The sequence below is a fragment of the Balaenoptera borealis genome (assembly GCF_965194805.1).
Source record: "Balaenoptera borealis genome assembly, chromosome: 7".
Lineage (NCBI taxonomy): Eukaryota > Metazoa > Chordata > Mammalia > Artiodactyla > Balaenopteridae > Balaenoptera > Balaenoptera borealis.
This window is the reverse complement of record NC_138864.1, coordinates 13,595,062-13,620,795: the sequence shown is the minus strand read 5'-3', so window position 1 is coordinate 13,620,795 and position 25,734 is coordinate 13,595,062. Positions and strand designations below refer to the sequence as shown.

The 25,734-nt window shown below is 60.4% G+C and overlaps 1 protein-coding gene across 16 annotated transcripts in view; it reads right to left on the bottom strand.

Annotated features, from left to right (window-relative positions):
* The window catches only part of CAMK2B (calcium/calmodulin dependent protein kinase II beta), a 95,903-nt gene that overhangs the window by 27,711 nt on the left and 42,458 nt on the right, over positions 1-25,734 (bottom strand). For all 16 annotated transcript variants that reach the window (XM_082399805.1, XM_082399812.1, XM_082399810.1 and 13 more), the window contains exons 3-5: positions 15,809-15,868; positions 8,074-8,128; positions 4,267-4,332 (exon numbers count right to left, since the gene is read on the bottom strand). In XM_082399805.1, coding sequence (XP_082255931.1) covers positions 4,267-4,332; positions 8,074-8,128; positions 15,809-15,868 — 181 coding nt within the window. The remainder of the gene's footprint in view (positions 1-4,266; positions 4,333-8,073; positions 8,129-15,808; positions 15,869-25,734) is intronic.

Below are 25,734 nucleotides of genomic sequence, written 5' to 3'. Positions count from 1 at the left end.
GACAGAGGCCAGATAAAGGCCCAGCACTTGTAGCTGAGGCCACTGAGCCAGGGCCCGGGGCAGGGGACGCTGGCTTTCCCAGTCCCCGGGAATCTGCGGCTCCCTGGCAAACCCAGAGCCCCGGGGAGGCACGCTGGGGGCATCACTGCCTCCTCACGGAGCTCAGCCTCGAGCCCCTGGACCACCCGCACGCTGCAGCACCCGACCCCATACAGGGGCTCGGGGACCCTGGGGCAGACCAGCCCCCGCCTGTGCCGCTGCAGCCAGACCCTGGTTCTGCCCTGGGGGACACGCGTCCCAGCCGTGTGCCGTGTGCCCTGCCATCCCCGTGGTACCCCGGCCCTCCCTCCAGCGCATCAGCAGCCCTCACAGCCCACAGGCTGGCATCTCCTGGGCCATTGGCCACTCCCCGAAAGCCCTGGAAAGATCTGGCTCCAAGCTCAGGCCTGCTGAGACCCCTGCAAGTCTTGAGCTTTGGGTCGAGCCCCTCTTCTTCCTCCACCCTTGTGAGCTTGCCTCCGCTCTCAACCCCAGGACGCTCTCTGGACTCTCCTCCGTGTTGAGTGAGCGTGAGGCACCCACGTCGTCCCCACTGCAGTCACGCGGCGGCCCTGCGCTCTGTGTGGGCGTCTGGGCAGCGTCCGTCTCTGCTCCGGACTGTGGCCTCCATGACCACAGGGACATGTCGGTTCTTTCCTCTCGATTGTGTCCTCAGGCCCAGCCTTGTAGGAACGTGTTCCCCAAACGTCTCTTGGACCCAGGGATCCATCGGCCGCAGCACCGATTGATACGTTGGCTCAGATGGGGGTGGGCTGTGCCCTCTGTCCTCCCCCGCGCCTCCTCTTGGGGATGCAGGGCCCCAAACCAGCGCCAGAGATGGGGTGACTGCTCCTGCTGAGCCAGCGTCTCTCCCCGAGCATCACAGAACTCAGCCCACTGGCTGAAGTCCAGCCCTACAGCTCTGATGCAGCCCCTGTCCGCCCATCCCGCAGGCCCTGCTCAGGGCGCTTCGTGGCCGCCCTGATGGAGAGATGTGCTGGCTTAGCCCCCAGTGCTCACAAATGAGCTGGCCAAGCAAACCACGTTCCCCAAGAAAAAACGGTGCAGGTCTGCTCACCCCCTCCCCACAGCCAGGGCGGCAACGCTGCTCGCCTGTCTCCCGGGCCTATTCTTCACAGCATCTCTGGGACCGACGTGGGAGTGGCCTCTGCGGCCTGCAGGTGGACGGGACACCCACCTGCCTGGAGAGCGGCCCATTCCAGCTAGCCCACCCTCCAGGGACCTCTGGGGACCGCTCCCGGGGCCCTCCTCACCCTGCTCTCACCCTGGTCTCCCGGCTGAGACCACGGCCTTGGAGGACATGAGGCTGCCTGGCCAGTCATGAGGTCCTGCCTCCCTTCTGCCTGCCATTTACATCATACCATCTTCCTCGTGGGGCCTTTTTTCATATTCTGAACAACTTAGAAAGTCACTTTTGTGGTCAGAATTGTACCCAAGCGGCATTCCAGATGCTGGCCGGGTCCTGGACGTTATTCTCAGGGTTCTGGGCTCGGCTGTCACCTCAGATGTGCTCCTCCCCCTCCTCCTCCTGCTCCCCCTCCAACTCCCCTCCCCCTCCCCTCCCCCCTCCTCCCACTCCCCTCCCCCTCCCTCCTCCCTGGGACAGCCAGCCTTCTCATGGGCCCCTATAAGCATCCCTCACGAGCCATATTGCTTTTCAGGGTTTTTAAAAATGGGCTCTAAATATTCTGAACTTTGCTTTCCCAGGTTTGAAAAAGACCCCTCCTTTTCCCCACGAACTCCAAAATAAAGATCCCACTTCTACCTCAGAGCCATCTCCAGCCTTCTTGGTTAGAAAAAGGTTCAGAAAAGCAACTCCTGCCTTGCTTCCTCTTCCTCTAGAGATGTGACACATTGGAAATTCATCACTCGCTCCGCTTTGAGCAGCACGGCCCCGGGCAGGCCGCTGGAAGGGTGGCTGACGCACTTGGCGGGGGCCGGACCTACACCCTGGCCAGGAAGGTGCCCAGCACCACGGCCGGGCGTCTAGGGCTCCAGCCTCAGCAGAGCCCAGGCTCCTTTCACTGGGGGTCCTGGGGGCACACCCTCCCAGGGCGGGAGAAAGCCTTCACCCCATCTGCCACAGCTCCTGACGATGCCCGTGGGAGACCCACCCACGTGGGCGTCCACAACGCTCTCTCAGGCCCTCCTGCCCGAAGGCTAAGCACCAACACAAAGGTCAAAAGCACGCTTCCAGGGTCCAGGACTCCCGGGAAAAAGGGCAGCCTGAGGTGCGGGTTTAATGAGTGAGGCCAGCTGGAAGGGATCCCCGAGAGTGTCCCTCGTTCCCTCTCGCCCCCGTGGCAGTCTGGCTATGAGCAAGGTGGAGTCTATGAGAGGAAACTAGGCATTTGTGGGTGGGGCCCCAAACGCCAGGAGAGCCTCCCCAGGGGAGGCCCAGGCAGCAAGGTCAGGATGCCGGCCATCCGGCCAGGCAGGAGGGAGCCACAGAATTGGGGGGGGGGCGGGGGCAGAAGTGGGCATCGGAGAAGACGAGGTTGGAGGCAGGTAGGAGGTGAGAGTGGGCAAGGGAGGAGCTCCGAGGACACAGGTGTTGGGGGGCCGGGGCATGCGTGGGGGACGTGGCAGGGGAGGGAGTGTGGCCGTCGGGCACATGGGGAAGGGGCAGGCACTGGGGGCTCCCAGCCAAGAGCGGGGCTCTGCTTGTGGGCCACGTCCCGCTCCAGCGAGACCACCAACCACAGAGCGCAGGAGGCTGCCAGGCCCTGGGCCGTGCCCAGCGGTGGGTGCTGAGAACCGAGGAGCCCTGGCAGGATGCTCCAGGCGGGGTGGGGGGGTGGGGGTGGGAAGAGGACAGTGAAGGCAAGCGCGGCCCCCCGAGGCACCCCGGTACCGCTGGAAGGCAGCCCTCCTGGTCCCGGCGCTGCCCTGGCTGCGGGCCCTGGGGCCCGACCTGGGGGCAGCCGCTGGGGACCTCCTCTCCTGTCCTGCCCTGACAGATGTCAGGACGGCCCGGGTCTGGGGCTCTGGCTCCACCCAGCAGGCAGGCACGCATACTTGGGACATTCTCGCCCGAGCATCTCAGAGCAGGAGGAGGTGCCTCTGCTCTACTTTCTACTTTTCTTGTAAGTAGGAAATAAAAACGGAGTCTTCCTGCCCTCGAAGGGAACAGGTCGTTCCCAGGCTGCTGTGCAAAATGAAAGCCCTTCCTCAAGGAGCCTCAGAAAAGCAGCCAGTGCCCGTGCGCCCTCGGGCGACGCCCCAGCTCACCCCGACTCCAACGCCCCACCCCAGCGCCCGCCAGGCCCCCAGCCTCCTGCTGCCCAGCTCTGTGGGCGCCCGGGTGACACCAGGGACCCACTCACATATTCTCACGGGGACCCAGGCTGTCACCGACAGGCAAGGTTGCCTGGGGGTGCAGAAGCAAGTCACAAAAAGCTACTTTTTAAAATAACGTTCATTTTCTTGATTAGAAAAGGAATACATATTCATTAAAGAAAAATTTTAAAATAGACGAAGAAGATTAAAAAATTAAAAAGCATCCGTAACTCCACCGCCTAGAGAGGGCCACTGTCGGCCTTTTTTCTTTTTCTTTTAAACGCGTGTCTCCTTGGGAGCCGGGCGGGCCAGGCTGGGTGGGCCGGGATTGGTGGCCCGCAGCCATCTCCAAGCTGAGACGCACTGTCAGTAGTGACATCCCTGTCACGGGTCGGGGTGGCATCTGGCCAACAGCACGGGCCAGAGCAGGTCACGGGGGGCCTACCCTTCTGGGGGGAAGGGCCCTGCTATCTCCCAGCAGACGCACTGCAGACGGTATCTCTGAGAAGGTCGGTCCCCTTCGACCACCATGAGGGCTGACCAAGTCCAAGGGAAGGGCAGGAGGACGCCCACCACCACGCTCTGTCTGCTCTCCCCCCACCGGCCACCCCAAGGGGGGCCCCTCTGTGGGCCAGTTCCCACCCACCCCGGGGGAGACGGGGCAGGCCTGGGCCCTCCCCGACTCAGGACACACGAGCCGCACGCCCCCGCTCCTTGGACCTGCCCAGAGGGCTCCCAGCAGGGCTGGCCAGGGCGTCCGCCAGGCGGGCAGCCTGACACTTCTACCCAGCTGACCATCGGCCGGGGCCACGTCAGGGACAACGTGCATGAGAGCAGATGTGGGCCAGAGGCGCAGGAGCCAGGCTTAGAGAGGGGAGGCCAGGCAGGAGAAGAGGGGCCGGGACGGTGTGAGGGCTCTGCACCCACCTGGCGTCGGCCTCACTGTAGTACTCTCTCGCCACGATGTCCTCAAAGAGCTCCCCACCAGTGACCCTGTGGGAAAAGCACACAGAGGTCGCCCTGTCACCACCATCACCACCTCCACCGTCACCGTCTCCACCACCTCCTGCTCGTCATCACCGCCGCCAGCACCACCGTCTTCACCTCCACAGCCATCAATACCACCATCCTCACCATCACCACCACCACCTCCGCCCCGTCTCCAGCGTCACCCGGGACTGACAGCTTACCGAGTGCTTACTCACATAGGGCGGTACTTCACATTTTAGCCTTCACGCCCCCTGCATGACACTGGTACTCTTAAGCTCAGAAAACTGAGTTTCGATGATCTCAGGGACTTTCCCAGAGTTTGGGCTCAGGCAGCCCAGGAGTCTGAGTCAGGCCTCTTCACTGTTACCCAGGCCCTGCGACTAATTCCAGGCCTGAGAAAATCTGGTTTTCCTTTGCCAAACCCCCCAAGGCCAGAGATGCGGCCCACACACAGAGCAGAGGGGCCAGAAGAGACGTTGCCTGGATCTGGCCTCCCTGGTGGGCAAGGTCACGAGGTGTTCAAAGCCCCATTTCCAGAAGGAGAGTGGGACCTCTGTCCACACACCCTCTTGCCACGTGTCGCTTGCCAAAATGACTAGATCCCCTGGGCTGGGAAACGTGGGCGTGGACAGCAAGGTGAAAAGCAGGGGTGAGGGACGGACGCCCGGGGAGCAGGGAGGAGCCATCCCTGGGTCCGCCCAAGCCCTTCACTCCACCCGGCAAGCTCTGAGTCCACCGGAAGTCTCCATCTAGGGCTTCTGTACCCCTGTGTGGTCCAGAGTCTCCCTCCTGTGTCCTGTGGGGACACCGAGGAACACTCCCTCCGCAGCCACACCCTCCTTCCACCTGCAGCTGCGCTGGCCTCATGCGCTATGATCTCTCCGTTTGCATCTCAGTTCCCATTAGCTCTCGGAGTTGGGGCTTGGGTTGGCTTCATTTTGTGCCCAGCACTCAGCGACCACGGGCATGGGCCCTGCTGAACAGTGGCCCTGGAGTGGGCGGGCTCTCTCTCAGTGTTAGAGAAACACAAAAACGAGGATGCGTTGGGTGTTGGCATGCTCCCACTCGAGGCTAGATGCTGGCCCTCAGATCCTGTCAGACTCCCAACAAGCCTGGGACTTGGGGGAGCTTTTAGGGTCCCACTCTGCCACCTGAGGCGGCTCAGGCTAGAGCAGGTGACCGCCCGAGGGAGCAGAGCCTCATGTGTCCGCGTGCACACGTGTGTGTGTGGAGCAGGACGGGGCTCTACGTCCAGCCCAAGCGAGCGGGACTCACTGTTCCTCTCTGCACACACAGCTCACAGGTCAGGCTCTGCAGACCCTGCGTCCAAGCATAGGGCAGAGGGGGAAAGGGCACAGGTATTGCTCGGGGCTGTAGCAGGGACACAGGGAGCCCCCCAGGAGGCTCCACCTGGGGCCGGGGACAGGCCCTCTGGGTCCTTGCATCCACAGGAGGCTCCAGTCTGTGCACCTGGGGCCTTGTGGTCCACAGCTGTAGGTCAGGGAGTTGGTTGCAGGGGGCTGGCGTCTCGAGCTGGCCGGGAAGGGCCTGGTCTGGAGGCCAATGTCCTCCCTTTCCTCAGGCTCCGGCCAGACAGCATGGCTAGTTCTGGGCTGCAGCCACAGCCCCTGGGAGAGCCCTTTCCTCTGTTCCCAGGCCTGGTCCCCAAGGCCACGTGACATTCTGAGGCATGGGGAGTGGGGAAAACTGTCAATCTCCAAATCCACAGAGCCCCCAAACTGCCAAAGGGCCTGGGGCTTCCTGAAGGTGATGCCAGCCCAGGCCAGAAACGTCTCCCCAGTTCTGGGGCTACAGAGTCGCAGAGGGGATGCAGAGTGGCACAGGAGGGCTGTGCGCAGGGTGGGGGCATCTCCACGCCTCCACTCCTCCCCCTCCCTCAGCAGCCCCCCACGCAGGCCTTCCCTGCCCCCCCCAAACAGCTGCCTGAGGCCTAGGGCTGTCCTGGATGCTGCAGAGCGGGAGTTTCAACAGGCCTGGGGGCCACAGAGGTTTGGGGGGAGGATGTGCAAGGCCCAGGTCCTCCCTCCTCGCCACCCTCTCCAAAAACCCCAGCCAGTTTCCTCTCGCCAGCCCCGCGCAGAGCCTCTCCCCACACCTGCCTGTTGTGGGGGGGCAGCGGATTCAAGACCCTCTCACACACGTGCACGCACTTACATGCACGAGTGTGCACACACGTACACACACACACGTGCACACCATTCTCTCCCACCTTGTCCACTCCTGAATCACACACACCCACCCACCTGTCGGCCACCAGGGGCCCGGACATGGCCACCCTCCAGCCCGGGGGCCTCTGTATTTCCTGGAACAGAGGCTGGTGGAACTGGGTGGGTCTGGGGGCCCACGGGGATGACAGCAAGCCTGCCACCTCCACAGGGGCCAGGGGACAGACGTTTCAGGGCACAGCCTCGGCCCAGCAGCGGTAGCTGTGTCACAGGTCAGCCCTGGTCACCTGGCTGGTGACTTGAAGTGGTGTCTTGTGGGACACGGGGGACCAAGAGGTGGCCCAGCCCCTGCAGGCCTCTCCTGGCCATAGAGGCCGAGGCTTTTGTCGTTTGAGGGAGGAGCTTCCCATGGAGACACGTCCTGCCCCCATGGCCACAGCCCCTAAGCTGGGCTTCGTGGAGGGCACACAGAGCCACCCCGAAGCTACAACCCCTGCCCACCCCAGGGTCCCGAGCTGTGCTGACTCACAGACAGCTAAATATAGCACCACTCAGCCGGAGCTGTCGGGAAGCGAGGGGATGAGATCACCGCTTCTAAATCCAGCAGGAAGTGAGAGGCAGCAGAGGCCCCAGACACTCTCACTTAGCGCCACACATGCATGCATGTGTGCACACACATACCTATGCGTATCCACTCCAAGTCACATATGTACATGTGTACACACATGCATACGTACACCCCATAAATCATGTGCACGTGTACACGGACACGCACATGTGGGTGCACATGCACACCCACCAGCCACATGTGTGTGCACACATGCACCCATGGACATGTACACACACATACATGTCCACACCCCATGTCCACACCCCCAACTCATACACATGTTCACACACATACACACACCACACATACACCCATGCACACAAACCACACACATACACGTGTTCATACAATCACGCTCACATACGTGCACACTGAAACCCACACATGCACGCTCATAAACACACACACGCACACATGCACTCATAACACACAGGCAGTCTTGTGCACACCCTTCCACAAATCACGTGCACGTGTGTACACACGTACACGCCCCCACAAATCACACACACACATGCCCATTCATCAACATACACAAATGCATCCATGCAATCATAAACCCAGAGGCACTCTTACACACACATGCACACACGCAAATGATCACGCCAGCCGGTGGGCCCCAGCCGGGGGAAGGAGGGGGAAGGAAGACCAAGGGCCCGTTCTTCCGGGGCTCCTCCCCTCCCTCCCTCCCCTCCGCCCCAGCCTCCAGCAGGTGTTCTGTGGGGGGAGGGGACCAGCTGGGCAGTCCCATCCCCCTGGGACTCCGTGCTGTGCGCCAGCGCAAAGCCAACCAGCTAAGAGCAGAGCCGAGGGAGGCTGGCCCACGCAGCTGGGGGCGAGGCTACCCAGGAGTCGGAGGACTGCCCGCAGGGGCTGGGGAGACCAAGGGTCCCAGCCCGGCCCAACGCTGGGAGCAGATGAGAGCACAAGTCCCTGGGCTCCGGCACTTACAGATCGAAGACCAGGTAGTGGAAGCCTTCCTCAGAGATGCTGTCGTGGAGACGCACTGTGGGGACGGGAGAGGCCGTGAGCGTGGGCAGCAGCCCGGGGCCTACCCACGCCGCCCAGCCCGCCTCCGACCAGTCCAGTCCCATGGCCCGTAGCACAAGCGCCCCAAGGAGGGCCCACCCACCCCCCCCAAGGGCCTGGGGCTTCCCACAGCACGGACTGGGGAGGGCCCGGGTGGGTGCTGCAGGCAGAGCCCGAGGGGTGAGCCGTGGGCCCTGCAGGCCGGCCGGCCCCAGGCCAGCATCCAAGGGCCTCAGGGGTGTGGCCTTTCCTTTCCTTTCCTCTGCCGGAGGGAGACCCTGACCCCTCTCAGCCCCCGCTGGGTCCCCTGCTCCCAAACGCAGCAGGGGTGGGGCTAGGGGTGCAGGGACGAAGGCCCACACCACCAGGTCTGGAAAGGAGCCGTCCAGGGACTTCATGGGAGAGGAGTGCGGAGGGCGCCATCGCCAACCTCTCGGGCCAGGCTGAGGGGGCAGGGACCCCCGGGCGGAGGACCACCTGCCCAGGGCCCAGTGCGGCATCACTTTCAAAGGTCAGACCCTGAGCTCCCATTCCAGAACCGGCATGGTCGGTAGGATGGCGCCACGCCACGCACGCCCTCTCTGCTTTAGTCCGTTTTCTTCATCTCCCTGAGCCTGGAACAAGGGCCTGGCCAGTGTTGTGCTGATTAGGGGTTGATGAACGAATGAATGAGGGAATGAATGAATGAGTGAACAGCGAAGTGGATGTCAGCACAAAGAACACAAGCCCAGTGCCTCCTTTTCCTTGAGGTGGAGACGCGCCCAGCACTAAACAGCAGGTATTTCTAGTAACGGCTCATTTGGACACTGCCCCCCACGTGACGGATCCTGCCTTCTGTGTCAGGAGCCTGCAGTGCGCTCATCCTGAGAGGTTACAGGTGCGGAAGCTGGTGCACAGAGAGGGTAAGTTACTGGCTGAGGGTCACACAGCTCGCACAAGGCCAAAGCAGCAGTGTGGACGGGGGCTCGGAGCCCCCACAGAGCTGCTGCTCCACCAGCCTCGGCCCGCTCCGCCCCTCTGCTCCTTAGGCTTCACTTCCCCCTCCCCCACCACCACGAGGGATGGGGCCACCAGCACCGAAAGGGTGAAGAGCAGAGCTCCTCCCGGGGCCCACAGCCCCTTCCTCACGTCCTCGAGGCTGCCCTAGCTCCCAGCTTGGCTGCCAGCATCCTCCCTCTCCCAGCTCCGGGCTTCCCAAGGGCCCGGCCAGCAGTGTCCTCACACCAGGAACCCCAATCTGGCTGCAATGGCCCCTGACCTCGGGCCACGGCCTGGCGCCCGGGGGGCAGGCCCCTGCCGCAAGCAGTCAGGGCATCTGGTCGCCAAGGAGAAGCGGCATGGGTGGCTCCGGGGGCGCCTCGTCTCACACGTCTGCTTCTCTCACCATCTCCCCCTCCCATTGCTCGCTTTAATCTCTGCTCAAGGACCCAGCGTCCAGCCTCACCCCACCCAGGTCCGCCCGGACCCCGACTCCACCCGGGCGGGTCTGCATCTCCCTAACACACAGCAGACCCCCGGCTCACTGCGACCTCCTCGAGGCCCCTCCTGCAAAATCCCTGAGGGACCAAAAGCCCTCCCCCTGCTGACTCCTTTCTGCGGGGGGGCCCAGCACATCGGCCCCTCCGAGCAGCCTCCCCTGGAACTCCAAGCAAAGAAAGGCCCGGGGTGGAGGGGCGGCATGGAGGGGAGGGGTCCACCCTCCACCACCCCGCCAGCCCTGCAGACAGCGCCCCGGAGGGACCCCCCCCGGGGGGCCTTTCTCTCCTCCCATGCAGGGAGCCCCCTTCCCCAGGGGAGCCTCAGGGGTCCGTAAGTCTGGGGTGCTGCTGGGCCTTCCTCCTGGCGGAGGCCACCTGCCCGCAGGCCCCGCCCCCCGAGCAGGTGGGAGGGGCTCAGGCTCCCAGGTCCCGCTGGCAGGGCCCTCGGCCTCGCCCTGGGAGACACTGGGGATTCTGCATGAGAGTCAAGGCCACGCGGGCGTACACACTCTTTTTAGTTAAACAGTTTTAACATTTAAAAGATAGTTATGTATTACTTTAATGGTTTGGAAGAAAACCTACCTAGCACATCAGACCCGTGATTTCACAGGCAGGACTAAGTCAAGAAAGGAATTGTGGGCTTCCCTGGTGGCGCAGTGGTTGAGAATCTGCCTGCCAATGCAGGGGACACGGGTTCGAGCCCTGGTCTGGGAAGATCCCACATGCCGCGGAGCAACTAGGCCCGTGAGCCACAACTACTGAGCCTGTGCGTCTGGAGCCTGTGCTCCACAACAAGAGAGGCCACGATAGTGAGAGGCCCGCGCACCACGATGAAGACTGGCCCCCGCTTGCCACAACTAGAGAAAGCCCTCGCACAGAAACAAAGACCCAATGCAGCCATAAATAAATAAAAATTAAAAAACAAAACAAAAAAAAAAAAAAAAAAAAAAAAAGAAAGGAATTGTCATAGAATCTTTTTAAGTAAAAACAGTAAGTAAATAACACTGTGGGTGGCATACAGAGGCGGCAGATAAAGTCCCAGCAATACCTGAAAGAGTCTGGTCTGGGAGCACTGGGTTAGGGGGACAAGGGGGTGGGGGGAGCCCAGAGACGCACCTCCTGCTGCTGGGGCCACAGCTCCTCCAGGGACAGGACCCCGAGTCCCAGGCCAGGGGGCTCTCGGTGGGGGGTCCTTCTGCCCCTCCAAAGCTGCGCCTGAACCCCTCCCTGGACCCTTGTGCTGTGAGGGTGGGCAGGGCCCTGTGACCCATCACATGATGGGCTTTGGGAAGGGAGAGCTGGGGAATGACAGCATGGGCCCTGAGCGTTTGGAGACTGGAAACCTTTCACCTTCCCCTCTTGCACTGGCCTCCTCATCTCGGCAGGAAGTCCTCGCAGGGCCATTGTCCCCCATGGTGCCCACCTGCCCAGCTCCTGGGTGGACCATCCTGCAAGGGAAGGCAGTTCCAGCCCCAGAAACCAGGAGGTGGGAATTTGCCATCAATGAGCCAGGCCCAGGAGAGAGAGGGTCAGCGTGCAGAGAGGAGGCTGACGGGGGGCTGAGGGGAAGCTGGGGGGAAGCCAGAGAGAGGCTAAAGGGAGGCTGAGGGGAGGCTAAAGGGAGGCTGGAGAGAGGCTGAGGGGAGGCTGGAGAGAGGCTGAGGGGAGGCTGGAAGGAGGCTGAGGGAGGCTGAGGGGAGGCTAAAGGGAGGCTGGAGAGAGGCTGAGGGGAGGCTGGAGAGAGGCTGAGGGAGGCTGAGGGAAGGCTGGAGGGAGGCTGGGGGAGGCTGAGGGGTGATGGGAGGCTGAGGGAAGGCCGGAGGGAGGAAGAGAGGAGGCTGGAGGAAGGCTGAGGGCTGCCTGCTGAGTCAAGGCCGATGGGCTCTGCTCACCGCCCAATGGGGCCCATTCTAACAAGGCTGTGGAAGATTCTGCCTGCCATGGGCTCTGCTCAATCTCTGTCACCCACAGTCCCTGGGGGCAGTGTGGGAAGTTTGGGACACCCTCACGTGCTGAGCAGCAACCTCTTGAGGTGGCTACAGCCCACCATTGAGGTGAGGGTGGAGATAACCTTGCCCTCAGCCGAGTCTCCCGCTGGCACGGGGTAGGTGTCCGTAAATATGCGCTGACGAGGGGATTCCTGAGACCCCAGGTGGAGGGAGCCAACCTCATGGACAGTCGACTACAGCTCAGACGTGTCTGTGGAGGGCACGTGTCACGTGGAGGGCACGTGTCTTGCGGGTCATGCCCGTCCCCAGACGCCTGGGCCTGCTTCCTGGGAGGGGCCCACACAGGGCACTGCCAAGGCCGGCCCACACCTGTCGCCTCTGCCCAGGTGCCCCCTGGTCTCTGAACAGAAACTAAAGCCCCTGGGAGGGGAGCTTCCCCCCGGGGGCCTGACTCCGGGCACCAGCTCCTAATGCTACAGCCCAGGAGGCAGCCAGCAGCCAGCATGTGCCATCGTGCTGATCGTGAGAAGCATTCACACCCTCTGATGGGCCCCCTTTAAGAGGGGAGCTTGGCTCCTTCACTCTCGTGTGTGGCCTTCAAACAAACAGAATAAGGCAGGGTGACAGCGTGACCCCTCCCAGACTGGATCATAACTTCAAAAATTAAACAGAGAACCACCATATGGTCCAAGAATCCACTGCGAGGTATACCCCCAAAGGACTGAAAGCAGAGACTTGGACACCCATGTTCATGGCGGCATTAGTCACGATAGCTAACAGGCCAAGTTCCACTGATGGATGAAGAGATACACACAATGTGGAATATACACACAGTGGAATATTATTCAGCCTTAAAAAGGAAGGAAATTCTGACACCTGCTACAACACGGATGAACCTTGAGGACATTAGGCTCAATGAAATAAGCCCGTTCCCAAAAGACAAATACTGTATGGTCCCGATATCAATGAGGTTCCCAGGGTGTCAAATTCATAGAGACAGAAAGTAGAATGGTGGGTGTCAGGCGCTGGGGGCGGGGGGGGGGAGTGGTTAGTGTTTAATGGATGCAGAGTTTCCCCTGGGGGTGATGAAAAAGTTTTGAGTACAGGTGAGGGCGATGGTTACATAACATTGTGAATGTACTTAATGTCACTGAACTGTACACTTAAAAATAGTTAAACTGATAAATATTGTTACGTATATTTTACCACAGTTTGGGGAAGAAAAAGCACTGTGTTCCTTGTTCTCCTTCCCTCTCCATCTCTGTCTGTCTCTCTGTCTCTGTCTGTCTATCTCAATCTCTGTCTCTGCCTCTCTCTGTCTCTCTTTTTCTTTCGGTCTGTCTCTGTCTCTCTCTGTCTCTGGAGCCCTGGGCAGAGCCAGCACATGGCCAGGCCACCTGTGTAGCTGCCCCAGGCCCCAGGCTCCAGAGGGCCCTGCCCTGCTGTTGCTGTTTTGAAATTCATAATAATTTTTGAGAAAAGTCCCCACATTTTCATTTTGCACCGATCCCACAAATTATGTGGCAGCCCCCCCCACCAGTCACCCAGCTGAACTGCTCTTGAACCCACAGAAACAGAGAAAATCAACGCTTGTTGGTTGAGTTCTGGGGTAATTAGTTGCCAAGCCTGGACGACTGACACACTTGTGAAGCACGCCTAGTCCACAAACAAGGAGACTGTGTCTCAAAGCAGCTCAGTGGCTGCTGTGGCTTTTGAGGGGAGAGGCGGGGCCCGAATCCAGGTCGCTGAGCTCTGAACCTCAGCACACTGCCTCGGAAAGGGGGGCTTTCACAGCTCCCGCCCGGCTCCGCAGGGGAACCCTCTCGGCTCCTCGCAGGGGGGTCCCTGTGAGGAAGGCGGCAGCATCTCCACCTTCCAGACGGGCAAACTGAGGCTCGTCCCCTGCCCACGGCCTGAGCACAACTGCTTCCCGAGTGAGCCAGGACAGGAAGGGGAGCCCCTCCCAGAGCCCCTCCCCCGCCTCTATCTGAACGTGGTCCTGCTTCCTCTCCCGGGGGTGCGGGGCTGGGAACACTTTCTGTTCAGAGATGGGGCTGGGTAGACACAGGCCACGGAGCAAGGGGCTCCCCTCACCTCCCCCAAAAGTCTCCCCCACTACTCACTCCTCAGAGAGCCCCTCCTGAGTCTACAGACAATGTTCAGCTGAACCCCACAGTCTCAGCTCTGCCTCCCCTGTGTTCTAGAATAAACCCCCTACGCGGACTTCAGGGACCACTCAGAACCCACCCAGAACCACACGGGGTATGCAGGCAGGGCAGGGAGGCTTCTTGTTGAAGAACTGTCCCCAGACACCAACCCAAGAACACCTGGGTCTTCTCCCTAGTAAGGGGATCCCTTAAAACCACTCAGAATGGGGACCCACACTTGATCGGCGCTCAGCGGACACAGGGGAGGGAGCTGGCATGGGAAGGGGTGTGGGTAGAGCTGGCGGTGAGGTGGCATCAGCCAGGAGCACCAGGAGAGAGGGTCCTCGGGCGTCTGGACCTGGACGGGCAGAGGGGCAACAGCTCAGGGGTGAGGTCGGACTGGAGCCCGCCTTTTGCCAAACATGCCCCAGCCCAGTGAAGAGGGGGCTGGGGTCCCTGTGGACACCCACCTCAGAATCACCCACCAGGCTGGCTCAGATTCCGATTCCTGGGCCCGCTCTAGGCCTCCGAGCCAGGCTTTCCCGGGGGCAGGTCAGGAATCTGCGCGCTGTGATTCCAACAGTCTCAGCCTTGAGAGTCCGTGATTAGAAAGAGTATGGGCCCAGGCACGAGGGCGGCAGCAGCCCTGGGGCCGACACCGAGGGGCCCGCCTAGGAACGGGAGATCTGCCTTGCCCTGCACCTCGCACCCAGGCTGGGCCAGCTGCACAAGAGCCAGCGGCCTGGAGGGGCCACAGCCACGGAGGCAGCAGCTCCCACAACCAGCTCCGAGGACCCCGAGCCCCCCTGCGGCCCTCCTGGTCCCGCGGCCGAGGCCCTGGTCTGGGAGTGGCACGGACGGGGCTCCTGAGCACAGCCTGGCATCCCTTTTAGCCAGAGTCCTGGGCGCCGTCCCGGCACAACTGAGTCAGAACGCGGGCAAGAGGGCCCGGAATCCACCCTGACGAGCTCCCTGGGGGCCTCTGAGAACGCGGGCCCACCCTCCCCCCGTGCCACCCGGCTGCTTCCCGGTGTGGTCAAGGGCTGGGTCCTGGGCTCCTCAGGAGTCCCTAAAGGGACCAGAGGTGGAGAAGACAGGCAGTTGTGCTGCGCGGACAGGGGCCGCTCACGGCTGAGCGGGGCAGGCGGAGGCTGACAGGCCCCAGGAGATCTGCACCAGCTTCCGGGGTCTGGGGTCCCAGCAGCTCCTACGACTGTGTCTGGACTGAATCCCTACTCAGTCTGAGGTTTCAGAAGGAAGGGGCTCAATTGGGTGACTGGGATTGACATGTATACACTGATGTGTATAAAATTGATGACTAATAAGAACCTGCAGTATAAAAAAACAAACAAAACAACTAATACTAAACTTTCATTGGGTTATTTGTATGGAAATATGTTAATATAAATGTTTCAGACATTACATGAAATTTCTAAAGATCTTATATGTTCTGGTATAACGTTATAAGTCATAATTCTAGTTATTACTTTAAAATGTATATCTCAGAAATAAAAAAAAAAAAAAAAAGAAGAAGGAAGGGGCCTACCGTGGGCAGGGCACCCACACTCCCTGAGGCCAAGACCTGGGCTCCTGGGGCTCCACATGCCCCCAAGGGGCAGCTGATCCCCGACCCAGATGGCAGTTCCAGGGGCCCCGGGCTGGGGGGACGGCAGAGGTTCTCCAGAATCAGACCTCAGACCTCAGGCCTCAGGCCTCAGGCCTCAGACCTCAGGCTGGGGCTGTGCCTGGTGTGGTCTTCGGTTTCCAAACTTTTTTCTCTGTAATCAGGCCGTCTTGTGGCTTTTCTGAAGCCACGGAACGTGAGGCCCCTGTGTGTTTTCACCAGAATCATGGATCAGACTTACAGAGTGGTGGGCAGGGACCCATCCAGGAGGAGCCCGGCCTTGACCTCCCCCAGAGGGTTGCCCCAAAGTCCCTGCAGGAATCCCTCCGGGTCAGGAGGAGGAGATGTTTCCAGGGGCCTGAGGGTGGGATACTTCAATGGAGAAGGAAAGGGATGCCTTTGGGGTCCCCCTGCTGGCTGTACGGGAGAGCTAGGACCCCTACCCCGAGGGCTACTCACCGATGTTGGAATGCTTCAGAAGACGGCAGATTCGAGCCTCTCTCTCCAGCTTCTGGTGATCTGGGGACAAAAAGGGACACAGCATCACCTTGTGGCCCTGCAGCCAGTGACACCCCGTGCCCCTCGACTGCATGCTGGATAGACTGCCAACCACGAGACTCACGGCCAGGAGGACCTGGCCACCACCTCCCTCAGTGTCCACCCGGGTGACCGCTGCCTGCCCAGGGGACACATCACGTTGTGCCCCCCACCCCCACCCCGACCCCTGGCTGGCAGCGTCGGGCTGGAAGAGGCTGCCCAGTGCCTGGAATGAGAAGCCCACGGGAGACGGGAGTGGGGCTCACTCGGGGCCCAAAGTTTCCCCAGGTGATTCAGGAAGAGAAGATGCCATCTATCAGCAGCAGAACGGACAGCACCAATTTAATCCTTCACTAATTTGGCCTAATTCCAGACTCTGCAGAGCTTTCTGCTGAGGCCTAATTTGTTCTTCAGAGGCGGTTGAGGGGCTGGCAGAGCAGTGCTGTCGGCCCGCTGGGGGCGTCCAACCAGCGTGCGGGTCAGCAGGGGCCTGGGCCGGCCTCTGGCTGGACATCCGGGCAAAGGACGCTCGACCTGACCCCTACCCCCACGCACAAACCTACAAAACACACGCCTGAATTTTGCCGGGCTCTGGTGTTTATTGCAACATCAGCAGGAAGAAGAGTCAAAGCCTCAGAGAGAAGTCACCCCAGGTATCCCTAAACTGCCCTTCCTCCCTCCAGCCCTGTGTCCCTCCTCCCATCCCCAAGAGACACAGGACCTCAGTTCCAGAGGCCGGCCCCCCCAAGGACCGAGCGACTTATCAGCCAGAAATTTTATCTTTCAAACAGAGGTGCCAGGAGGATTTTAAAAGCTGATGGAGATTGTCACAGTAAAAAACTGAAAAAAACACATTTCCACTGAGTGGAGAAGGCAGAAATAAATCACACAAAAGAATACACCCATCAACGTGTGCATATCACCCCAACCTCCCAACGTGAGGCCGAGTGGAAAAAGCTGCTCACAGAGGAAGACCCAAACCGTGCATCATTCACATGGAGGCCAACACGCACGGCGCTGGGCACACGGGTGGCCGGACGGTGAAGAAAGGTGGGGATTCAGGATGGCAGCTGCTCCAGGGCGGGAAGTGGCTGGGGAGGGGGTGCCCGGGGCCTGGGGAGGACATTAATACACCAGACAAGACCACAGGACCGCCTGATTAACCAGGGAACTCCTGACAGCCCTCACTAGCGGGACACAATTAATGTGCTAATTACAAAATGTCCTCAGAAGCAGTAAAGCCACTCGGTAGGCCTCCTCAGACCTGCCAGCCCATCCCTGCCTCTTCCTTGGGGGAAAGGACCCTGCCACCAACAGGTCCTCCTGCAGGAAGGGAGCCCGCTGGCTAGTGTGTGGTCAGCTCTCCCTGGGCCATGTGACAGAGGCTGGGAGAATCAGGACAGTCCTGAACACGGACATACCTGTAAACACACATGTGCCTCTCCTGAACGGGAAAGTCATGCCTGTAGACAGGAATCTCTCTGGGAACACCTGGGGCATCCAGCTGGCTCTCCCTCCTCTCAGGATGGGCACTCAAGCCTCCCGGAGATACTAACACCTTCCTGAGCTGCCCACCCGGCTCCCATCTGTCTTGCCAGGCCCCTTGGCCCTGGGAGGGCCCTGGCAGAACCGCAGGGCAGGGGCTGGGCGTTCGGGACAGACCCTCGCACCTTCACCTCCACACCCAACGCAGCAAGCACTCTTGTGGCCCATCCTGCCCGGGGGGTGGGGGTGGCGGGGTGGGGGAAAGGTGGGCGGGGCAGCTACAGCATCAGCAGGCAAGATGCAGCCCAAGAGTCACCATTAGGAGGGATAAGTGGAAAGCGGCCGCGAAAGAACACAAGCGGGGTGGCTTTCACTTTTCCGTCTGTATGAAGCTCAAAAACAGGCAACACTAAGCATAACCAGGTGGGGGGCGGATGGTTTTCCATATACGTGAGGCCCACTCTAGAGAAAAGCAGGGGAATGGTTCTCGCAACATCCAGGACCGCAGCTCGCTCGCAGGGTGGAATTAGGAGGGCTGGATGTGCACGGCGGTGGGTTCGTGGGTTGTTTTGTTCTTTCATAGTGTTTTTTTTTTTACATTTATTATTCTGAACATTTTTCAAACTTAAAGTTGCAAGAATAGTACAAAGTACTATTGGACCGCATTTCTGTATAATCTCTGTCCTTCCTATACATACACTTACCTCCTCTGAAGCATGTGAAAGTAAGCCCCGCATTTAGTGTCCTTTTACCAGGTAACACTCGGTGTTTTCGTAAGCACAAGGACATTCTCTTACATAATCTTGGGGCAGTTACCCCACTCACTAAATCCAATGCAGATACGATACTCAATCTAACCCACAGTCTACATTCCAATTTTGTTCCTGTCCCCATAATGTCAAAACGGATTCCTCCTGATGTGGATGGTACCTGAGCAGCTTACCCTCATGCGGATGGGGCCAGAGCAAGGCTGAGGTCAGAGAGAGACAGGAGGCTATAAGGCGGTGGGAGCAGGGGTAGTTTTCTCTGGAAAAACTGCCTGATTGCAGTCATAAATAAAAACCAGGAGAAAAATCCATGTGGGACTCCATCTTTGGGAAGCAGATAACAAACAACTATATCTTTTTTACTGAATCTTGTCACCAAGGACAGAGAGCCTCATCCAAAAAATCTGGACCTACTCCGAGGCATGTTTGGGGGGATAAATTATTTGTTTGGGGTCAAGAAGAGACACCATTACTCAGCCATAAAAAGAAATGAAATTGAACTATTTGTAGTGAGGTGGATGGACCTAGACTCTGTCATACAGAGTGAAGTAAGTCAGAAAGAGAAAAATAAATACTGTATGCTAACACATATATATGGAATCTAAAAATAAAAATGGTTCTGAAGAACCTAGGGGCAGGACAGGAATAAAGACGCAGACGTAGAGAATGGACTTGAGGACACGGGGAGGGGGAAGGGTAAGCTGGGACGAAGTGAGAGAGTGGCATGGACATATATACACTACCAAATGTAAAATAGATGGCTAGTGGGAAGCGGCCACATAGCACAGGGAGATCAGCTCGGTGCTTTGTGACCACCTAGAGGGGTGGGATAGGGAGGGTGGGAGGGAGGGAGACTCAAGATGGAAGAGATATGGGGATATATGTATATGTATAGCTGATTCACTTTGTTATACACCAGAAACTAACACAACATTGCAAAGCAATTACACTCCAATAAAGATGTTAAAAAAAAAAAAAAGAAGAAGAGACACCAGGCTGCCCAGCCCAGGTGCTGGTGTCCACCCCGTGGCCACGCAGGCCACTGACGCTCCCGGCTGTCCCCTTTCCGTATTGGGCCCAGCAGTACTCAGCCAGAAGCAGCTCTGAAACTCTGCATCACAACACGTGGTCCAAGCTGGTAAGAGTCCAAGTGTGTACATCACATCAAGATAGTAATTGCTTCACTCTGGGTGGCAGAATTACGGGTAACTTTTATTCTTTATATTTTTTCCCCAACTTGGACAACAATCTTGTGTTACTTTTATCATAGGGAAAAATATTGGTTTTTTTTTTTTAGAAGTTTGATCCTGTCTCCAGAGAGCACAAAGCCACTGGGTAAATATGATGAGGGTGTGTCATAAAACCCGCTATGGTAACATTTGCCCTGGAAGTAAAAAATCTAAGCTGATATTCCATGACCTCAGATGGGAACCAGAAGCCACAAGAAGGGGCTGGAGGAGGAGGCTGCCCTTCTCCGGCCCAGGAGGCCCATCTCGGGCCCGGCACGTGGCCATGTGAGGAAGAACCCAGCATCCTAACTCTGCCCGCATCCTATGATTTTCTTTCTACAAAGTTGAGGCATCATCTCTGAATGTCCAAAGGAACATCGTAAAACCCACCATAGACATGGTGGGTTTAATTTAACCCAGTCTGGTTGGCAAGAAGTGTGTCTTGGCTCTACACCACCAGTGGGAACCTGGGAGGACACCTCCACCCCACCGCGTCCCCCCGTGGGCAGCAGCACGTGGGACCGGCCAGCAGCCCTGAGCAAGCTCTGTGACCTCTCAGAACTGCCGCACCCGCTCATCCCTGCCAGCCTCCCTCCTTCCCGAGGCCCTGGCCCCAGGGACCTGCCTGGACTCGGAAGACCACGGCAGTGACCACCAAGCAGGCCCGTGGAGAGAACGCAGTCAAAAGGCTGCCCATCCCACCCAGGACCCATCAGCACCCCGGGCACCCCAGCCCGGTACCCCCTCCTGAGGGAGGTCCCAAGAGTCTTCCTGAGCAGCCAGACCCTGCCGTGCCCACTGCAGTGATGGGCAGGCAGCGGGTGACCCCAGGAGGGGCCAACCAGGCACCTGCCAGGGCTGTGGAGGCCACGGTGCCTCGAGCCCAGCCAAGAGGCTCGAAAGGGCCCTCCCGGGGCTGTGGCCTGGTGCCCTGAGGCTCCGGGTGCCCGGAGTTGCCCTGAGGCCCAGGCACCTGCTGCTCGTGGCCCTGCTACCACGTCGGCTGGCGTTTTGTTATGGAACATTGGTACGTGTCTCGGAATGTGTGCCACGCCTGTGCAGGTTTGAAAGCAAGGACAAGTGAGCCCCGAGAATCCACCCCACTGACACCCCCACGCATCCTGTCCCCAGAGGGCGTTGGGCCCCCTTTCCAGGGTCGGTCCCTGCATCACCCCTCACGTGCCCTGCCTCTGGGGTCTGAGAGTGACCTCTGAAACAGGACATGGAAAAACGGGGAGCCAGGGATGAGGGCACAAGCTAAGCTCCCCGCCAGCCTCCAGAACCCCACCCTGTCACGGCGAGACCTCTCCGCCCTCCTCCCCGCCACGGACCCAAGGCCAGCACTGACCGTGTCCTGGGGACCCAGGGGACACCGGTCCTGGGTCCCAAGGAGCAGGTGCAGCAGTGCCGTGAGCCCTGAGGACAGCAGACGCGGGGTGCGGGGGATGGTGCTGCCTGAAGGAGACTCAACGGGGGACACCGGAGTGGGGTTTTGGAGGAGCTTGCCATTCATGGGGGCACAGACTCGGTTCTCACACCCCCTCTGATGTGAAGCTCTAGGGAACTCCTGAGTTCAGCCATCTCTTAAATGCTCGGGGGCCTTACGGATCCGCACCCCACATGGAGACCAGCCTAAGTGCCTGCGGGTCTGTAGCCAAAGAGTGACTGTCTTGTTGCATCTGGGGCAACCTGACGTGCACGCGACACTTACACCTGCTCCCGCGAGGGGGTCGGCAGAGGCAGAAACAAGCTATTTATTTCTCCTAGCAGAGAAACACCCCACCGATAAAACACAGCATTCACTTATACTCTATAAAAGCGCTTATCAAACAAAACAAAAAGCACTTTACTCAAAGACACCAGCTACACTGGACCTGCCATCACCAGCTGTCACCCGCCTGACCTCCTGTCACAGCCCCTGAGGCTCCATACCCTCAGCTCTGTAGCCCGTGCCCCAGCAATGCGGGACCTGGAAGCTTCTGGTTGATTCTGCCTTGATCTCTGTGCAGGCCTACCTTGCACTCTGGGGGTCCCCGAGGGGTGGCGCCGGGTGACCCGGGAAGGGAGGTGACCCCGTGCAGCCCTGCACGCCTCACGCTGGGTGCACACCCCACACAGGATGGCAGTTCCCAGACCCCAGGGGCCCCCAGGAACCCCTAGGAGGCGGGGAGGGGCCCTCTTGGGGCTGTCACTGTGCCGTGGCTGGCACCCACCACCGCGAAGGGGACCCCAAGGGGAAGGTCAGGGGACCCCAAGGGGCAGGAAGAGACAGGCGCTGCCACACGTGACCACAGGGGGGCGCTGTCCACTCACTGTAAGCATTACCTTTGACTTCAATAACTCCCTGTGGAACGGCAGAGAGAGACTCAAACCGGCTCTTCCCCGCCCCGAACTAACTCATCAACAGGGCGGGTCCTCCCAGGCAGGGTCCCCCAGGCAGGGACCCCCAGGTGGGGGCAGCCCGAGCTGAGTCAAGAATGAAGAGGTAGCTACTGAGGGCAGGGGGGGAGATGCAGCCCTTGGAGGTGGGAGAGGATGATCGCGGGCCCTGCTGCACCCTGCAGGGTGGGGCACACGGTCGAGAAACAGGCACCCAGAGGAGCTCAGAGTCCTGAGGCCAGGACTGGACCCGAGGCTGGTGGCCTCCCTCACAGCCCCCCAGTGACGGCCGCCCGCCCAGCCGCCACCTGCTCCCCGGCTGTGGGTGACTCACAGCAGAGCGGGGCGGTTGGGGGGTGAGAGGAGCCAGCAGAAGGGCAACAGGAGGGACGTGGGTGGGCGCCTGGCCCCTCGCCCGCTGCCAGGAGCAGCAGCAGTGCTGTCACCGGCAGAAGGACACCCGCGAGGCGCCGGGCACGGGCAACAGGAAGGACGGGGCGGCGGGGGGAAGACAGGAGGCCCGGCCGTGAGGAGGGGCTGCCACCCTCTCCCCGGGGCTCGGCCTAGGACAAGTGCGGCCACGTCCCGGGAAGTCAGCAGTAAGGACAGGTCAGGCTGGACCGAACATGAAACCCCGCGTGGAAAGTCCACACCGCCTGGCACGTGGAGGGGTTCAGGAACGCTCTCTCCTCCCCGATGCCTACAGGACCCCCCTAGCCCCTGGGGCCGGGCGGGCTGTGTTCACTGGGGAGACCCCACCTGCACAAGGGTCTCTGCGGGCTTCTGCAGTTCCCCCCCTGCCCACCCTGGCTAGAGGACGACCTGGCCAGGGAGAGCTGGGGACGAGGGGATGGCAGAGGGCTCTGCTGGGGTCCTGGCCTGGGACATGGGAGGCTGGGACGTGTCAGGGAACCGGCTGGAGATCGTGGGCCACCGTGGCTGCTGCCCAGGACACTCCGCCAAACTCAGCAGCTCCTGGACACCGAGTCGGCAGGGATCTGAGCGTCAGGTTGGGGTCAGGCCCCCGCCCCGGGGTCACCATCCATTCCCTTGTGGCCAAGGCCCCAGGGGAGAAGGATGCCCACAAGGAAGGGGTGGACAGGGCCGGCCGGCCCTCAGGCTGTGGGGTGTGGGAGTGTGCGTGTGGCCAGGCCCCCGAGGGTGACATGTCTACAGAATCACCTGCCTGAACATGCAGCATGCGGGTGCGGGTGCGGCTGGAGGACGGCGGCCGCGGGGAGTTCAGGCAGCAGCCCCTGCCCTTGGCTGCCTCGCCTGTCCTCACCCGGGTGGGTGTGACCAAAGCCAGGGGTCCTGCACCAGCAGAGACAGTGCCGCCCCTCCCCCGGTGGGGGGAGGTCAGATGCCCACACTGCCCACCTCAGGACGTCTGAGGACAGCCGTAGCCTGCAGGGCCGGGGGCAGCTCCCACGTCCCATCCTGGCTGTCCAGTTGTTGGCTCCACAGGGTGGGGGGCTGCCCAGGCTCCCGTTCCATCCAGGCTGAACCAGCAGTGAACCCAAACCAACATCGTCAAGCTGGGGCATGGCAGGCTCGCCTATGGGCCGGGCTCGGTGGCCACGGGGACACTGGACACAGGGCCCTGAACGGGACCAAGCCTTGTTCTCTGAGTCTGTTTCCCATGTGTGAAGAGGGTTGGGGGGTGTTCCCAGGGAGAGGCCACGGAAGAGAGGAAACCCCAGCTGCCGGCCCCTCCCCGCTGCCTGCCCACAGAGCTGGGCACCTGGCCTGTCATCCTCGCTGCTTTTCTTGCTTCCCTCCTCCAGCCTCCGCCCAACACGACACTCAGGACACCAGCAGTTGTCTCCTCTCCGGGGGCTTCAATTCTTCCAAAGAGAGGTGGGGGTCCGCGGCTGCGTTGGACAAGGGCAAGGACCCGTTGTCCCCAGGTGACCCGCGCCACTGGGCCCCGGGATGCGTCATTCGGGGTTCCCTCCTCTCCTTCCCACCCGTCTCCACCGCCTACGCCATCGGATGGCACAGAGAGCTTTCTAGAATCTTCGGAGGCTCACGGATATCCACATCCCACTTCATGCGGGCTCATGCTATTCACCGTCCAGCATCAACTCCTTAACTCAACGTGTCCCAAAGTTTTCAGAGTCCAGAGGAACAGAGCACGGGAACACGGGCCGGAAGCTCTTGTGGTTCCAAGCTGCCGAGTCAGACTCTGATAGAACATCCTGGACATTCACTGCACCCAGCGGAGTCCGCAACAGAGCCCATGGCACCCTCCAGCCTGCGCACCTCGCCCTACCGCCTACAGTCCTGCCCTCAGGGTCCCAGGAAGGGGGTGAGCAGGCCTGGGGGTGGGTGAACCAGGGCAGACAGAGGCCAGTTCAAGTGTAAGCACCGGCACCTGCTGACCCTGGAGGCTCCGACCTCAGCTTCATCCCCTTTCTGGGTGCAGAACGGACAGACCGCAGGGGAAGACAGGACTTTCGGGAAGGACGTCACCAAGCCGGGGCCTCGGTGGCTCCGGCCTCCTGACAGGGCTCACGGGGCTGGCACATGTGGGAGCGACACCCCAGGGGCAGTGCAGGGTCCTGCAGCAGGGCCTGACCATCCGGTCACTGTCAAGGGGTGCAAGCCGGTTGAGGAGCTGGAGGAAGGTCACGGGGGAGCGTTGCCCTGAGATGCTGGTCGTTCCCCTGCTCCACAGCACGAGAGCGTCTGCGGGTCGCCTCGGATTAGCCTCTGCTGCTTGCTCTTGGGCTCTTCACAGGCCCCACAACCTGCCCAGGGCTCCCCGCGAAGTAGGGCTGTTATTAACATCGCCTCCAACTTTCAGATGGAGGACGGGGCACAGGAAGGCCGCGGGGTAGGGCATCGGAGCTGGGCCACCAGCCAGGGGGGCTGGCGTGGAGGCCTCAGCCATCCTACGGTCTCTCTCCTGGGGCTTCTCAAGCCTTCAACGGGCTAACATGCTTGACCCCAGCCTGCTCACCCAGGGAGCATCTAGGGCCCTGGGGGCATCCCATCCTGCTCTGCATCAGCATTGGGGTCCCCAGGAAGGTCTAGTCACGCTTCAGCCCCTGGCGGGCACTGGCAAAGCCATGACTATGAAAAGAGCGGCTCCCATGGTAGCTTCTTGTATGTGTTTTGTTTTTAAAAGGCAGCACGCAACCAGCAATGATCACACCAACGTCACCCGGCGGCCACACAGCCTAGGGAGGGCACCTGTGTGGGTCCTGCAGCTGCCACTGCCTCGTTGGGACAAAGAAAGGGCTCTCGAGGGGCACGACAAGCCGCCAGGTGCATGGGAGCTGGGCCAGTGACCTGCCGCTCCCCACTCCGCAGCGCTGAGGCCTCTGGGCTGCCAGCTGGCCACGTGGTCCCCAGAGCCCTCACTCTGCGGTCCCTGTGGCCTCTCAGCTGCTCCTCCATGTGAAGAGTCGTCCTTTTCAGGCTCAGAGCCATCATCACCCAACACGGGGCACAGCTCAGCTTTGAAACAGACGCGGCATTTCATGATGTAAGGCCTGAAACTGAGGCCCCGTGTGATGTGCTGCCCTGATGTCCGGTGAAACCGGGAGGGCCCGAATGGCCTAGCTGTAGGCTCCCCAGCCCGCTCACCCAGCCAAGTGGCCCTCCTCCCAGGCAGACCAGCAGCAGAGCAGACCTATCCCCAAGTGGTGGCCTCGGTCCCCTGCCAGCAAGGAATTATTCAAACAAGCAACCACATCCCCCCGGGGGAGCCAGGGGCACCCCACTCTCTGGTCACCACGAAGCCTGCCTCCCTCAGTCCGCTGCTCACTTTGCCCCGAGTGCACCCGAAGTGGCCTGCGTGACGTGCAGTGTCCTCCCCGGGCTCTGAGCCTGTGTGATACAGACTGCTGTCCATCTCAGCTGTCCGGGGTCCCCATCCTGTGTTTGGTCATGCCCACGACCCTAGGGCGGGCCCCCACACTGACTAATAGGCAAAAAGGAGGTGATGTGAATAAAAATGACTATCCTCTCGAGTCCTCAG